Below are 16,714 nucleotides of genomic sequence, written 5' to 3' on the forward strand. Positions count from 1 at the left end.
TTAGACCAAAGTATCCTTTTTCTCCTTGAACTTTTGGAAATATATTTTCCTAAAGTTAGAATAAATGTCTGATTATAACTTATTTTTCCTTCTTAAGTTATCATGAGCTCTGATATATAATGGCCATGTCTTCCCAAGGTTCTTGTCATGTCCTCTTCAATGATCAGACTGAAGTTCTTATTGCTAGAATTAGAAGCAAAAGAGCATTTTTGCAAATCTTCTTTTTTTTCTTTTTCTCTTTCTTTTTTTTTTAACTGAGGCAATTGGGGTTAAGTGACTGACTTGCCCAGAGTCACACAGCTAGGAAGTGTTAAGTGTCTGGGACCTAATCTGAACTCAGGTTGTCCTGACTTCAGGGCTAGTGCTCTATTCATTACGCCACCTAGCTGCCCCTTTTCTATCTTCTTAAAGATAAAATTTGCTGAGAAATTTATCAAGACTTATAAGATCCTCTTGCTATTTTAGCATCCATACATGTACACAGAGAGAGAGAAAGAGAGAGGGAAAGGGAAAAAGGAAAACACATACACAGAGAATGAGATCAAGAGAGAGTGAATACCTTATAAGTCTGGATAGTCTCTTATCACAAACTATTATACTTCTCACTTGGCTTATTATAAAAAATTGCCTGACCCCTGGCTCTATTCTCTATTCACTCTAATTCATCTTATATATTGCTGACATTCTATTCTCCCTAAAACACATGCTAACTAATGCTTAAAACCTTTCAAAAACTTCCCATTGACCAGAGAATCAAATCCATATTTGTTTTCCTGTCAATCAAACTATTAACCTCTAAGTCGGGAGTCGACTCTTGGACCTGATGGTGAAGGATTGAGTAGAATCATTGGAGGAAATGGATTCAAGAGAATAAGAATTTCTTGTGTTTATTCATTCATTCATTCTTTGACTAATTTCTTTCTCAGCCTTAATCATTGAATTGTCATTGTCCCAGTCATCGTCCCTAAAGTCATAACGTTAAGACCTGTTAAAGACCTTAGCTGGAAAAGTTCAAGGTTTCCCACTTCATCGAGGGCTAAACCTAGTCATCCTGACCTATATTTTGCCAATAGACCCAGATAGCGCTGAAGGAGAGAGAGACTAGTCACTGCATAGCTCTTTCTAGTTTGCAAGTCAAGGCTTTACTTTCCTGTAGTGAGGGTCACCTTCGAATGAGCGAGGACAAACTATTTAATACTTGCATTTACTTGAGGTTTGCTCTACGGCAAGTCTCTTCTCTGGGTTTCATCTGCAAAATGTAAAAGGACTAGAAGACCTTTAAGAACCCCATTTGCCCTAATGCCTATGATCTGGATACAATCTACCTTTCCGGGTTTACTTTCCAATTGGTCTGTAAATATTTATTAAGCTTCTACTATGTAACAGGAAATGGGACCCCAAAAAAGGCACAAGTATGTACCAACTTTCAAGAAACTCACAGACTAGGGATAATAATTTGTGTTTTACTATATATAAATAAGATACATTTAGGATAAATTGTAGGTACTCTAACTTTTAGGTCCCGGGTTGCTATTAGTAAGAATGCAAGATGTTATAAAGCCAACTAATTTTCTTTTGGTCAAATATGTTCCTGTTTATTTTGAACCTCCCCCCCCCCATTCATTTACTAAGAGCCTACTACATAATTAACAAGATCAATTACAATCCCAACTTCGATTTAGAGTTGGTAGGTCTTTAGAGATCATCCTTTATAGATCATCTTTATAGATGAGGAAACTAACGTCCAAAAACTTGACCAAAGTTGTATAAAAATAAATACAAATATAAATGTCAGCTCGTGAGACTTGAACGCAGGTCTGTTCACTTCAGAGCCAATGCACGTTCTATTGTATCACGTGACTTCATTTCCAGTTTGATTTCAAAACATAATGGGTCTTTCTCCCCCTCCTTTATTATGGATTTAAGTACAAACCTGCACATTTGATTATATGAAGAAAACTAGAATAAGGCATCGCGTGCATACGTCTAGCACTGGAGATACCGACAAGGCTCTGCGCTCTTCTATCCAGGTCCCGGTCCAGCCCGGTAGGAGTTTACAATCTCTGGGGAAGGGAATCGATCTTAACCCAACCGCAGAAGGGGAGGGGTGAGAGGAAGGGGGGCCAGATTTTGGCTCAATCTCGGGAAGGGGATGGGGATGGACTATGTCAGGGAGGCCCGGGAGACAGGGAGTCCTGGTCCCGCGAGCTGCAGTCCTCGAGCTCGGGGCAGCCTCAGAGCGAGGCCCCGCCCCAGACTTCCATCCCCCGGAGGAGACAACAAAGGAGGAGCCCGGCACACAGTCCTCCGCGCACCTCCATCCCCCAGGATCCTCACCTGGAGCCCCGCCTCCCCAGGCCCCCGTCCCTCCTCCCAGCTCTCCAGCGTCCCGCCCCTCTCTTCCAGGAGCCCCCAGTGGCAGCTCGCGCCTCACCCACGCCTACAGCTCTCACCTAGACGTCGGAGTCTTCCGCGGTGGAGCGTGAATCCTACCTGGGAGTCGAATTCAGCCCCAGAGCTAAGGCTTCCGCGCAGGCGCAAAGCAGTCGCTTTCCGGACGAGCCGGAGCCTCGTCTGTGCCCGCGCAACGTGATCTCAGACCCGAGCCTCTATCTGAAGGAAAGACGTGTGTGCGTGGTGCGTGCGCGCTCCCTCCCCAGCGCTCGACGAGGGAACGAGGGGAAGGGCCGCGGTGCGCGCGCGCCCTCGCTCTTGCTCGTTCTCGCCGGCCGTTCTCGCTGCTGCTGCGGCTGGGGCTGGGGGTGGCGGCGGCGCGGGCGGCTGGCGGCGCGGGGCGGTCCGGCGGGTTCAAAGAGGAAAACATGGCGGAAAACAAAGGCGGCGGCGGCGGTGGCGAGCCCGAGAGCGGCGGCGGCGGGGTCGGTGGCGGTGCAGCGGCGACGACGGGGTCGGCGGCTGGGCCCGGGGCTGCAGGACCCGCGGGGCTGGAGGCGGAGCCGCCTCTCGCCGCGGTGCTAGTGGAAGAGGAGGAGGAGGAGGAGGGCGGCAGGGCCGGGCCGGAGGGTGGCGCGGCGGCCGGGCCCGAGGACGGGGGGGTGTCCGCGGCCTCCTCGGGCTCGGCCCCTGCGGCCGCCGCCGTGGCCTCGGCGGGCCCAACGGGTCCGGGGACGGCGATCGCGGCCCCGGTTCCTGCGGCCCCCGCGGCCCCGGCAGCCCTGGCGGCGCCTGCCCCCGCGTCGGCGGGGCCGCCTCTCGGGCCCCCGGCCTCGCTGCTGGACACCTGCGCGGTGTGTCAGCAGAGCCTGCAGAGCCGCCGTGAGGCGGAGCCCAAGCTGCTGCCGTGCCTGCACTCCTTCTGCCTCCGCTGCCTGCCCGAGCCTGAGCGCCAGCTCAGCGTGCCCATCCCGGGCGGCAGCAACGGCGACATCCAGCAAGGTGAGCGGGCGGGCGCCGAGGCCTGCGGCTCCCGTGGCCGTGAGCCGGGCTTGGGCTCGTCGCCGCCCGAGGCCCGCGGGAGGCGGGGAGGGGCCGCGGCCTGAGGGCCCTGCAGGGGTGAGGGGAACTTGGGAAGATCGAACCCTTAAGGGGTCTCCTCTCCTAGGTGGGAAGAGGCCGTGAGAGCTGGTTCTTTTTTCCCTCCCGGAGGAGGGTGTGAGTGTGTGTGTGTGTGTGTGTGTGTGTGTGTATGTGTGTGTGTGAGAGAGACAGTGAGGAGGGATGAGCGAGGGCCGGGAGGGATTGAGTTGTTTGGGGGGGGGGGGGAGGAAGAAGCAAGAGCCGAGTGATGGGAGGAAGGGAAAGAGGGCCTTAAGAGGGCTGGGGGGGAACTGTGGGGGAGGAGGGCCCTGCGAGGAGGATGGGGCGGGGTCTAAGAGGGGAGGGCCTTGGAGAGGGCTGAAGGGAGGGGACCCGGGGACCCAGAAGGTTTTATGGGGAAAGATGGTAGGTTTGGGGACAGCCTTCCGATTCAGCGAGAAGACATCAAATCCAATTGCTGTTTGTAAAAGATGAGCACTTGGTCTGTGGAAGATGTTTGGGAGCAGTGCACTGGAACACTTGTCTGAAAATATTGGGGCTAGACAGTATGAAAAATTGAAGTGCGGTCTAGGGTTAGCTGAGTAAATGTGACATGTGCTCCAAGAAGGTTGCTTCTAAAAGAGAGAAGAGAGGAACTTTGTAGGCTTTAGAGAAAAGAGCCGACTGGGAGATTAGGTAGGGATGAACACCAATCAATGTATAACCTTGATTGTTGAGGAGGAGAAAGTAAATGGTTTGGGATGTTTGAAAAGTTCTTAGGAGAAACCTTATTTGGTGGGGAGGTTTTGAAAATCATGCAAGATTTGGTTGTTTGACATATGGTATTGGGATACTAAGAATGAGGAAATGGACTTTTAGGAACTTTTTTGGCTGAAGAAGAGGAATAGTATAAATCTCAATATTCATTTTTCTATATTTGGATCACAAAATAGGAGAAATAGCACAGATTTGTTAAAAACAGTCCGTTGCTTTAAAATAATTGGCTTTGCTTCAGAACCATTATCTTTAAGATAGATATTTCATAATGTCTTATAATTAATGTTCGTGTTTTCTTTCATGTTATGTTTTAAGCTTCAATTTTTTTATAACCTGTACACACTTCTGTACACATTATAAATTTATAGTGTTTGAACAAATCCAATGGGCAGAATCTGAATGTCGCAAAATTTTAAAGTAACTCGATGCAGAAAAACTTATGCTGTATATACTTTTGTCTTGTTGCCTTCTTTCAAGGTCAATACCTGATTTACTTTACAGTCAAATTACAATTTACTTTCTTGTCTTGCTATTCCACAGAGGAAACCTTAACTCCCCAAGAATCAGAGTATTTGGAAGATCCAAAATACTCTTTTCCTTAATAATAATACTAGCTGGCGTTTATATGCAGTTTTGTTTTTATCTCATTTAATACTGGTAACAACCCTTTAAGATGGGTACTATTAGTCCTATTTACAGATAATTAAAGAATGTCTCAGAGGGGTTAAGTGACTTGTCTAGCCAATTATGTGAGAGTCGGAATGGGATTTGAACCCAGATTTTACTACAAGTCTAATCTACTATGACACAATCTCATAGTATTTTGTTTTGCATATCTTCAATGTATTTATGGTTTGAGAAGTTTTTTTTTTTTTTTGCTTATTTGTGTATGTTATATACTTGTTAAATTATAAATTTCATGAGGAACTTGTAAATTGTGCAGCTTCCAGTAGGTAGTTGGTAAATGTTAATTGGGTTGGATTGTCACACCTCTGTAATAACAGGAATAATGTTTTGTTCGAAGTGAATTTATGCTTGTGTGTTCAGTTAAGTTTCTGTACATTGTTACGAGTAAGTTGGACAAGTGGTAAATTTATATGTATTTAAAGCACATATACTTTTCAGGTGAAAATTTGAACTTTGGAGAAATGATTTGTGATTCGTGTCTTGTGAAAAAAGAAAAAAAAAAGGTATATTTGATTATTTTATTTATGTAATGTCATATTCCAGGCCCTTAGATCCTTTACAATGGAAGCTGTTAGATTCTAGGTCATCCTGATTGTGTTCTTGGTATTTGAATTTTCTTTATGATTGCTTGCAGTATTTCCTTGATTAGCTTATTTTCATTAGAGCATCATATTGAAAATGAGGCCAGGGTTCGAGGTTCAATATCTTGGTGGACTAGGCCCCAGTAGAATCATTGCTAGTTCCTGCATGGGCAGTTGACTCCAGGAACAGAAAAACAGGATGCAAGTTGCCCAATCATCCAGGTTTAGGGGGCTTGGATGCGGTAAACAGGGTGCAGTTGCCTGCTCAGCCAGGTGAAGGAAGTTTGGGTTATGCCTTGTTAGTTTCAAATTGTTGAAGAGCAGTCTCTCCTAGAAGATAACCATTGCCTTACTCTATAAATACCCTCCTCTGACCAACCAGTTCCTTGATGCTGTGTAGTTCCAGTCTGCTTTTACAACAGTAAAATTCCTTCCTTTGAGAACCGAGTTCTGCTTCTTGGTAATTCTTACAGATCAATTCAACCTGCAACCCCACTGCATTAATAGATCATTTAACTTCTTTCAGAACTACATTCTATTCTTCCTACCTTAGGTCAGCCTTCTTGGGCATGATTTGGCATATGTTGGAGTTAGAGAGCACAAATTAACCAGGATACAATTTAAAGCCCATCTGTTGATTTTGTTGTTGTTCATTCAGCAAACATGTTGTATATCTACTTTGTGAAAGGTCCTATGCTAGACACAGAGAACACAAAGATAAAGAAGATGGGGTTCAGTTTCAAGAAGCCTGTCCTGTGTGTATTTTTATAGAGGTTACTAACAAAGAGTCTTGAGAGTTCAGAACAGAGAGAAATACTTTCAGGTATCTGGAGGAAGATGAGAACATAGCCATGGAGGTGACATTTGAGTTAGTACTTGAAGAATACGATGAGGATTTAATAGATAGGACTAGGGAGAGAGAGTGTTCCACAGATGAGAACAGAATGAACAAAGGCTCAAATTAGAAAATAGAATGTGTTGGGAGAAACGAAGAAATTGAACTTGAGAATATTGGAGAGAAGTCTAGTGAACTAAGGTTGGAAATTGGGGAGTTTTATGATTCAGATTGTAGAGGATGTGGATGCCTGACAAAGGAATGTGGGCAATCATTGAAAATTTTTGATCAAATTAATAATATGATCAGAACCAGGAAATGGGGAGATCGATCTGGACAATATTTAAAAATGGGTAAGATTCTGTGATCATTTAAGAGCAAGAGTGGCAATTGGGATTGAAAAGAAGTAATGTGTACTTAAAGTGTTTTCAATTCTGTTTCTTCCTCCCCACCCCCAAACCCCCTCCCCCTTTTTTTTCACAATTTGCAGTAGTATTTTATTTTTACCAATATATGTAAAAATAGTTTTCAACATTAATTTTTGTAAGACTTTTGTGTTCCAAATTTTTCTCCTTCCTTTTCTTTCATTCCCTTTCCTAAGACAGCAAGCAATTTGATATAGGTTAAATATGTTTAATTTTTAAAAACATTTCCATATTTGTCATGTTATATAAGAAGTATCAGATGGAAAGGGAATAAACCATGAGAAAGAAAAAGCAAACAAACCAGAAACACTATGCTTCAATCCACATGCAGAAGGCATTTTCCATCTTAAGTGTACTGGAATTGCCTTGAATCACCTCATTGTTTAAAAGAGCCAAGTCCATCACAGTTAATCATCACATAATCTTCTTGCTACTTTGTACAATGTTCTTTTGGTTCTGTTTGCTTCACTCAGCATCAGTTCAGGTAAGTCTTTCCATGCTTATCTGTAATCAGCCTTCTCATCATTTCTTCTAGAACAAAAATATTCCATAACATTCATATACCATATCTTATTCAGCCATTCCCCAACTGATGGGCATCCATTCAATTTCCAATTCCTTGCCACTACAAAAAGAGCTGCTGCAAACATTTTTGCACACGTGGGTCCTTTTCCCTTTTTTATGATCTCCTTGGGATATAAGTCCAGTAATGACACTACTGGATTCAAAGGTATGCACTGTTTTGTAGCCCTTTGGGCATAGTTACAAATTCCTCTCTAGAATAGTTGCATCATTTCCACACCTCCACTAACAGTGCATTTAGTGTCCCAGTTTTTCCATGGGGAAATGGTACTTGGACTTGTAAGTGAATTGGATTTAAGTGAGGAAGAACTGTGGTTACCAGCCTCATTTTCTCTTCTGGAGCCATGTAGAATCTCTGATTCTTTTTTATTGTGGTTTTTATATGGTTTACGATTTTGATAGTGCTTAGATTAGGTGATTCTGAGGTTCTTTCTAAATGTACATCTATGATACTATAATCAAAAAATAAAAGGTGTGTTATGCCTTAGACTATTTACAGTGCAAGTGAGCTGAATTTTGTAAAATAGAGTATTCACAATTTTTAATACTCCTTTATCAATTTGGGTTTAAAAGTAGGTTAAATGGGAAAGTACAACATTTTTATTTTAGGATGTTAGTTTGAAGATTGTATATCCTTTTAACTATAATTTTGGGAGATGTGAGTTCAGTTTTGAATATATCTAGTTTGATATGTTGCTGAAACATATAGATAGAAATGTCCAACAGGTAATATGGCACTGAAGGTAAGAAGAAAGATTAAGGTTGGATTTTGGAGTTTCCTTCATGGAGAGGATATATCATCAGCACTGCGATTTTTAAAGGAGATTTGATGATCTTTCATGGTCTTCCTATTAAATTGTATATTAGAATCTAGTTAACATTTTTTCAAGTATTAAAAAAAGTTAAAAAATTTTTAAACCATGGCCACTCAGATCAATCTCTTCATATTGCTATAGATTTTGTTAATGTTCAGGAATCAGTATAGTTAGAAATTATCTGGAATAAATTTTGTTAATTTCTGTATTAGTTGGATATCTTTCTTTTGTTTTGAGCTTTCCATCAGACGTCTTCCATGACATGATTACAGTACTCTGGGGATCTGTGCTTGTTTTTTTGTTTACAGGGATGTGTGTTGTTTTACATTCCTTTCAGTGGCTTCAATAAATGTGTGCCTTTATGATGGCATGTTCATCAAATTTAGAATCTAACACAGAACTAGAAGGGATAGCTAATAATATATAAATTGATTTTTCCTCAGCTAACCTAATTTTCCAGTGTCTTAATATTGTCAGTGACCATCATCTATCCTGCTTTGTGTCAGCTATACACTGGGATGGTTTTATCTTGATCTTACCATCACATAAAAATATTCCACTTGCAACTATGAATTCTGAAATTCCAATTTCTTGAGTAAAATTTTTATCATTGCTTCATATCTTACTATCATTGCATCATTCTCTATATCTTACTACATGTAGCGCTGCTCTTTATTGACTTCAGGTTCATCCTGGGCCATTACCTTTGCCCTTATTTGCTTCCCTGTCTTGATCTTTGAGTGATTCAGTCCAAATGTGCCTTTCTCTCTATACTTGAATTCTTTATCCTTTTGTCCTTTCTTCATGCTAAAACAAGGAAAGATACTGTACCAGGTCTACAATTCAATTCAGTAACATTTGTTAAATACCTATTATATACCAGAAACTGTACTAGGGACTGGGGATATAAAAAGAGTCAAGACAGCCCCTGCCCTCAAGGAGCTTACAGTCTAATAGGGGAGACAATATGGAAACCAATATGTTCAAGGTAAGCTATATCCAGCATAAATGGGAAATGTTAATAGAAGAAAGGTGTTGCGTTAAAGGGGTTTGGGAAGGCTTCCTGTAGGGGTGGTATTTTAGTGAGGACTTAAAGGAAGCCAGGGAATTCAGTAGTCAGAGTGAAGGGGGGGGGGAGCAGAATTTTTACCTGAAGCTGTTGAAACATGTATCTCCCCATTTCCTTGCTTGTATGACTTCTACCTTCCATTTCCTTTGCTCTCTTTGTGTACTACTGAATGAAATTGGAGAAATTTTATAAAACCATACTGATTGGGTCAGTTTCACATAACAGTCTCAGGCTCTCCCTGCATCAATCTTCTCTCAACTCTATACTCAACACTTTCAGCAGAGGAGATTTACTCATACTTTACTGAAAAAAATTGAGGCCATTTTCATTCCTCTTACTTTTTCTAAAACTCTACAGCTTACTCTTCTTATTTCTTCCACCTTAACTTGAAATCATAGCCCTTACCATTGCCATGACAAACTCTTCTGCATGTATCCCATCAATTCCTATCTTTCCAGCAAATTTCCTCCGTTATCATGCCCACTCTTACTGGTCAGTAATATTGGTTTCTTCATTACTGTTTCCCAGTGTGCCTCACCTATCCTTAAAAATCTTCATTTGATCCAACTATTTTTATTCTACTAAATTATATGTCTCGTCCCTTTTTTTTGGCTAAACTCCTTGAGAAAGCCATCTATTACTGAGGTGTCTTCACTTTTTTTTCTCACTCAATTTTAAACCATTGCAGTCTGGTTTCCAACCTCATTCAACTGAAAGTGTCCTTTCCGAAATTAGCATTAATATCTTGCTAAATTTTAATTTCTTCAACCCTTTTTCCTCTGGGATTTTATTTTATTTTTCTCAATAGTTTTTTAGTTTTCTCAAATAAATGTCGATAGTTATTTATTTCTAGAGGATTTTGTGTTTCAGATTTTTTCTCCTTTCCTTTCTTCCCCTAAAATAGCAAGTAATCCAGTATAGATTAAACATGTACAATCCTAAATATATTTCCATATTTGTCATGTTATGCAAAAAAAAAAAAAAAAGCTGATCAAAAGGGAAAAAAACATGAGAAAGAACAAGCAAACAAATACACAAACTAAAAAGGTGAAAATACTATGCTTCGTTCCACATTCAGTCTCCATAATTTTCTCTCTAGTCATAGATGGCATTTTTCATAGGATTTTAATCTTTTATTATAACTGTGTGGAACAGGTTGGGTGCAAGACACCCTTCCCAATGAACTAAACAGAAATATCATCAGGTACAAAGAGAAAGCATTTATTTAATCTCTGTAGGGAGAGGCCCAGACACATCTGGGAGCCATCCCAATTCCCACCATGTGTGCCTGGAACCTGACCAGCTTCAGGCTTGTCCAGGATTTAAAAGCAAAAGACTTGAACTTTCTCATTGGAGAGACTAAAAAGATGCAAACATCCTTGACCAATGGTCACCAATGCTTGGCTGCCTCCCACCAGTCATGTCACTTCCTGCAACTTCCTGTATCTCAGGGTTCAAAGTTCATCCCTTCAGAGATCAAATGACCTCCCCAAAGTCTCAGAGTTCTGAGAACAGGGATCATGTGTCAGACAATACTGAGAATTACTTCATCCAATCAGTCCCATTCATAACCATGCCAAACATTAGCATATACTTAAATATTTTCACTTTCAATGAAGAAAATAAAAGAGCATTATTTATGAAACAATTTGTTTCCTTTTGGAAGGCATGTTTTGTCACTACTTTCCCCCTTCTTAAAAACCCCAACACAACAAAGACCCCCTCATTAAATAAACAAATTAAATAAATAAAATTAAATAAATTAAAGACCCCCTTACTCATTAAATAAGTACAATCAAGCAAAACATGAGCATGTTGATTATGTTTGAAAAAAAGAAAAGTGGGATTTACTAATTAAATATGAGAAACAAAGCAGGACAAATCATGTGACTTAAGATTTAAATTTTTATATATGACTACAAGAATTATTATATATACAGACAAGAGAAGTAATAGGAAAGCTGTTAGGTTGTTTTAAGAAGATAATTTAGTTTATATTAATTTGGTCATGTATTAGTACAGATATAGACGTCACTTCTTTCTAATTTGGAGACGAGTCCATGCAGTCTGTGACATACACTTAATTGGCAAAATATAGCTTAATCTTTAGGCATGGTGCCTCATACAGGTGCTGGGAGACAGAGATAACTTTGTGAAACTTAGTGACATGAGATTAAAACCTGGGGTGGTGGCAAGGATTTTGAATCTGACAAATTTTTTTTTTTTTGTCAGGTCAAAGTTCTTAGCAAATTTTGCTAAGAAAAACACACGGACAATTGATTCCTCAGGTTAGGAAGAGTACTACTGAACAACAGTAGGTAATGAGGAGAAGATTGACACGTCCTATTCAGGCACCATGGCAGTTGATTTGATCATGGTAACTGAACTGGAAATGGAATGGATGGGAAGGGAAGGGTATGGGAAATGAGGTAGAATTATGATTGAGCCTTTTCATGAACTACCTTAGTATTTCCTTTTCTATTTGGCTAATTTTTTTTAAGGAGCTATTTTTTCAATGGATTTCCTTTTTCCCTTCCCCCAATTTGGTCAATTGTATTTTGTAAAGAATTTGTTTTCTTCAGTTAATTTTTGTCCTTTTCCAAACTGTTGACTCTCTCTTGCATGCCTCTGATTTGTTTTCCCAGTTTTTCTTCTACTTGTATTTTAAGAATCCTTTTTGAGGTCTTCCAAGAAGGCTTTTTGGACTTGAGACCAATTCAGATCCCCCTTTGAAGTTTCCCATATGGGCATTTTATCCTCTTCTGAGTGGGTGCTTTGATCTTCCCTGTCTTCACAATAGCTTTCTTTAGTCAAGGTGTGTTTTTGTTTTGCCTATTTCATGGTTTTAAAAGTTGAGCTGTGCTCTTAGGTTATAAAGGTCCTAAGCTTTTTGTGCTGGAAGACATCATCAGGGTCACTGGCTTTGATTGCTTGGACTAGTGCAACCTACTCATGTTTCTTGTCCAGAGGTAACAATTTTCCTTTTGTGCTGGGGCTGGAGACTGGACCACTGGTGTGTAGTGCCATATTCTGTTAAGCCAGGACAAAGAGGTATCTATTGTTGATCTATTGTTGCTGTGATATGTACCATCTCTGTGCTGGTCTGTAAAAATGCCTTTTACCTAGATGAGATAGATATTTCCAGAAGCCCTTCTATATCGAATTCCAGCTCCAGTGAAAACATAAGAGTGTGAATCTGAAATGAATATATGAGGCCAGACTGAAGATAAGCTTTACAATCCCCATTTATTAATCTGAGAACCAAGTTTTATATACTTTATTAGTATACTTTATTTCTAGCTACCTTCAGGTGACTATTCCAGGGTTACTGGACATACTTTGATATTTCAGTATCTATCTTAACTATCAATACCAAGGTACTTATCAACACAGAATTGTAAATAGCATAGTTGGGATGTTTATCAATACCAAAGTACTTGTGAAAACTGAGTAGTAAATAGCAGAAATTATCATACTAATGTATTTATCTCAAGTATGTCTTTAATTCATTGTTAAGGGGTAAATAGTATAGTTGAAATGCTTTGTTCCTGTCACATGAATTCTCCATCAGGTTTTTCCTAAATTTATTTATTGTTAGGGAGATGGTGAGCCAGTGCTTTGAACTGCTTGCCCTAATAGAGAGTTGGTCTCAAGTAAAATCTGGACTGGATTATAACTGCTAACGAATAGACTTATTCAGTACTGGTCCTCTACACTTCTATGTTACCTTAAGCTAGATATTTTTTTCACTCCAACTTTTCTATTGCTCCAGAAACTTTTAATAAGCTTGATTTAATGTTCTTTCCTGTGAAACTGGGGAGAATTCAGGCAACTTCTTGACTTCTTCATCATTTTGGCTCCTTTCATTCACTCTTGATATGTGATCGTCTTATCTCATTTTTTTACTCATGGATCTTTCTGATTATTATATCTTTTAATATCACTGTTTTATACATGCCCATTGAATACTTTTCCATTGTCCTTTGTTTCATACAACTTGAATTTGGCTAAGCTGGTTGTATTCCATGACTTGTAGCCAAACATTTTGATTTAGATAAAAGGGCCTTAATTTAATGGACAGATATATAGGCTCATTAAAATTTTAGTGCAATTTTTAGAGTCTCCTTGTTTTGATTAAATTTGCTAAGCTTAGTCTGTTTTATTTCTTTAAAAAGAAGCTTTTCTGCTTATCATTTCAGTTCTAATTTCTTATATTAATGTCCACCCTGATAAAACTAATTTTTTTCTTTGACTTTTTTGGGGGCTATTTTCATGAAGTACACAGTTATTTAAATTAGTTTTCTTTTTACTGATTGAGTATCATAAATTTGTTGCTGAGGATGTCCCCTGTCTTATTTGTAATAATTCATTTTATTCATTGTGTAATCTTTAAAAATTTCTTTGTAATAAGTTTTTTTTAAAAATTATTACAGCCTTTTTATTTACAAGTTATATGCAAGGGTAATTTTACAGCATTGACCATTGCCAAAGCTTTTGTTCCAATTTTTCCCCTCCTTCCCCTCATCCCCTCCCCCAGATGGCAGGTTGATCAATACATGTTAAATATGTTAAAGTATAAATTAAATACAATATACATATACATGTCCAAACAATTATTTTGCTTTACAAAAAGAATAGGACTTTGAAATAGTGTACAATTAGCCTGTGAAGGAAATCAAAAATGAAGGTGGACAAAAATAGAGGCATTGAATTCTATGTAGTGGTTCATAGTTGTTCTTTTGCTGGGTGTAGCTGGTTCAAATCATTACTGCCCTATTGGAACTAATTTGGTTCATCTCATTGCTGAAGATAGTCACGTCCATCAGAATTGATCATCATATAGTATTGTTGTTGAAGTATATAATGATCTCCTGGTCCTGCTCATTTCACTCAGCATCAGTTCATGTAAGTCTTTCCAGGCCTTTCTGAAATCCTCCTGCTGGTCATTTCTTACAGAACAATAATATTCCATAATATTCATATACCACAATTTATTCACCCATTCTCCAATTGATGGGCATCCACTCAGTTTCCCGTTTTTGGCCACGACAAAGAGGGCTGCCACAAACATTCTTGCACATACAAGTAATAAGTTTGTTTTTAAGCTTTATTTATATCCTATAAGTGTAAAATTTTTTCTTTTCAAAATTTAATAGGTAATTTTGTGTAAACATGATTTTGTGATCATTTCATGTATACTTGAAAATTCTTTTCATATGTTTTGAATATAGTTTTAATTTTCTTTTTCAAGGAAATTGGAAGAGTTGTGATGGTTACTCATTTATGCTGTAATTCATTAATTCCTACCTTTTTTCATTATTTCCCAGAATTTTGATGTTTTTAACTTTTTGTTGTTTCTAGTGGATTTTTATGTTATGTATTTTTTGAATTTTTAAATGAATTAAAAAATGATTCATGGTTACTCTGATTATTTTGTACCAGTTACTGTGCTAAGCCTTGGAAATACAGATACAGAAAGTAACATAGTTCCCCTAATGAATCCCTGTACTAAAAAGGTGAACCAGCAGATAAAAGGGAATGGTCATCACTGTATTTTGGTCTGGAGAGCTTCAAATGATACAGCCTTGCTAGAAACAAAGGTACTATATTGAGTTGACTATAGAGCAGGAGTAGAATGGAACTTATTACAAAGAAATTGTTAAAGATTACACAATGAATAAAATGAATTATTATAAATTTGCCAGTAATAGGGATTTAAGTTGACTTGGAAGCTGATTGGTGATTTAGCTTGTTTAGATGGAGTGGGCTAGGTAATTCCATTTGGTATTTCCTTGGCAAAGATACTGGAATTTGACCTGAGGAAACAGGATTAAAGATCACCCAGTCAATAAGTCTCTGAGGTGAGGTTTGAATTGGAGTCCTCTTTATTCCAGGTCTAACACACACTATCTCTTTGCTGTCTAGCTACCAACTTCTATATCTGCAAAATTTTAAAGAGAATACTTTACACATGCATCTTTGATGAAGATTTGAGAAAAACTAGTTGGCTTTTCTAAGTAGTATCCTACAGCCAGTAACATTTTAACATTCACAATTTGCAATATTATAATACTCCCAATATAGTAATGTAGCCATTCTCTAGTCAGCGAGTATCAAAATAGATATGAAACTAATTTTTTTCCCTATTTCTTTGCTACTCCAAAAGTACTACTAAAAATATTTTGGTGTGTGTACGTACGTATGTATGTGGTGTATTTATCTCTTGATGCTTGCAAATTTGAACTTGGCTTTATTTATCAGTGAAATTTTAGTTTTTCCTGATCTAGCTGTACTACAGCATTACGCTGATAATTCAATTGGAAAGACCAGTTTAATTGGAGATTCTCTTGTTCTATAAATTTTGTGTAGATAATATGATTGGGAATCCTTAATCTTTCTTCCTTTTCAGAAAAAGTCGATCTGCTTTTGTTTAACATTTAAAAATTTTTAGGTTTGATTTCTAATATTTTGTATTTTTTCTGTCTTCATGTTGAAAAGAGAATGTAGACTTTTGCACCTTACAGTGTTTATTAATAAACCATGCTTAATTTTAAATACCATTATGTTATTTTTTTAAAAGAATAGCTTTTTATTTTCAAACTATATGTAAAGATAGTTTTCACCATTTACCCTTGCAAAACCTTGTGTTCCATAATTCCTCCCTTCTTTCCCCCCACCCCTTCTCCTAGGCAGCAAGTAATACAATATACGTTAAATGTGCAGTTCTTCTATATGTATTTCTACATTTATTATCCTGCACAAGAAAAATTAGATCAAAAAGTTAAAAAAAAGAGAGAAAGCAAAAAGCAAGCAAATAGCAACTAAAAAGATGCAAATGCTGTGTTGTGACCCACATTCAATCTCCACATCCCCATTCTGGATACAGATGGCTCTCTCTATTACAAATCTATTGGAATTGGCTGAATCACCTCATTGTTGAAAAGAACCAAGTCCATTACAGTTGATTGTCATATAATCTTGTTGCTACTGTGTATAACATTTTCCTGGTTCTACTCACTTCACTTAGCATCAGTTCATGTAAGTCTTTTCCAGGCCTTTCTCAAATCATCCTGCTATTCATTTCTTATAAAACTTTATCTTACATTCTAAGCAGGGAAAATTGAGTGAGCGTGAAACACTTTCACATTGAGCATATGTTGTTTAACAATTTTACACAAATCTATCCTGATTTTGAGGAAATGAAAGGAACTGCTGCTTTTTGGACAGGCCTCCTTAGAACCATAATTCAAGTCTAGATTATCTGAAAGACTGGTATCTAACAGTATTGGGGGGGGGGGGGAGAGAAGGAGGGAAATAAGGATAAGTCCTGAAAAACCCCTGAGTTTGGAGGAGTTAGGTTGATGCTTATGGCAGATGGAGAAGAAGAACAAATTTTTGTAGTTTTCTTCTTCTCACCATATAGACTGTGGGTATCATTGTTCACATCTATGTATCGTGCACACACC

General features: G+C 38.8%; 1 protein-coding gene across 2 annotated transcripts in view; it reads left to right on the forward strand.

Moving 5' to 3' along the window:
- Window positions 1-2,740: 2,740 nt before the first annotated feature.
- The window catches only part of TRIM33 (tripartite motif containing 33), a 128,473-nt gene continuing 114,499 nt past the window's right edge, over window positions 2,741-16,714 (forward strand). For both annotated transcript variants that reach the window (XM_051992963.1, XM_051992964.1), the window contains exon 1: window positions 2,741-3,396. In XM_051992963.1, coding sequence (XP_051848923.1) covers window positions 2,823-3,396 — 574 coding nt within the window. In that variant the 5' untranslated portion in view covers window positions 2,741-2,822. The remainder of the gene's footprint in view (window positions 3,397-16,714) is intronic.

This window comes from Antechinus flavipes, chromosome 4 (assembly GCF_016432865.1).
Source record: "Antechinus flavipes isolate AdamAnt ecotype Samford, QLD, Australia chromosome 4, AdamAnt_v2, whole genome shotgun sequence".
Classification (NCBI taxonomy): Eukaryota; Metazoa; Chordata; class Mammalia; order Dasyuromorphia; family Dasyuridae; genus Antechinus; species Antechinus flavipes.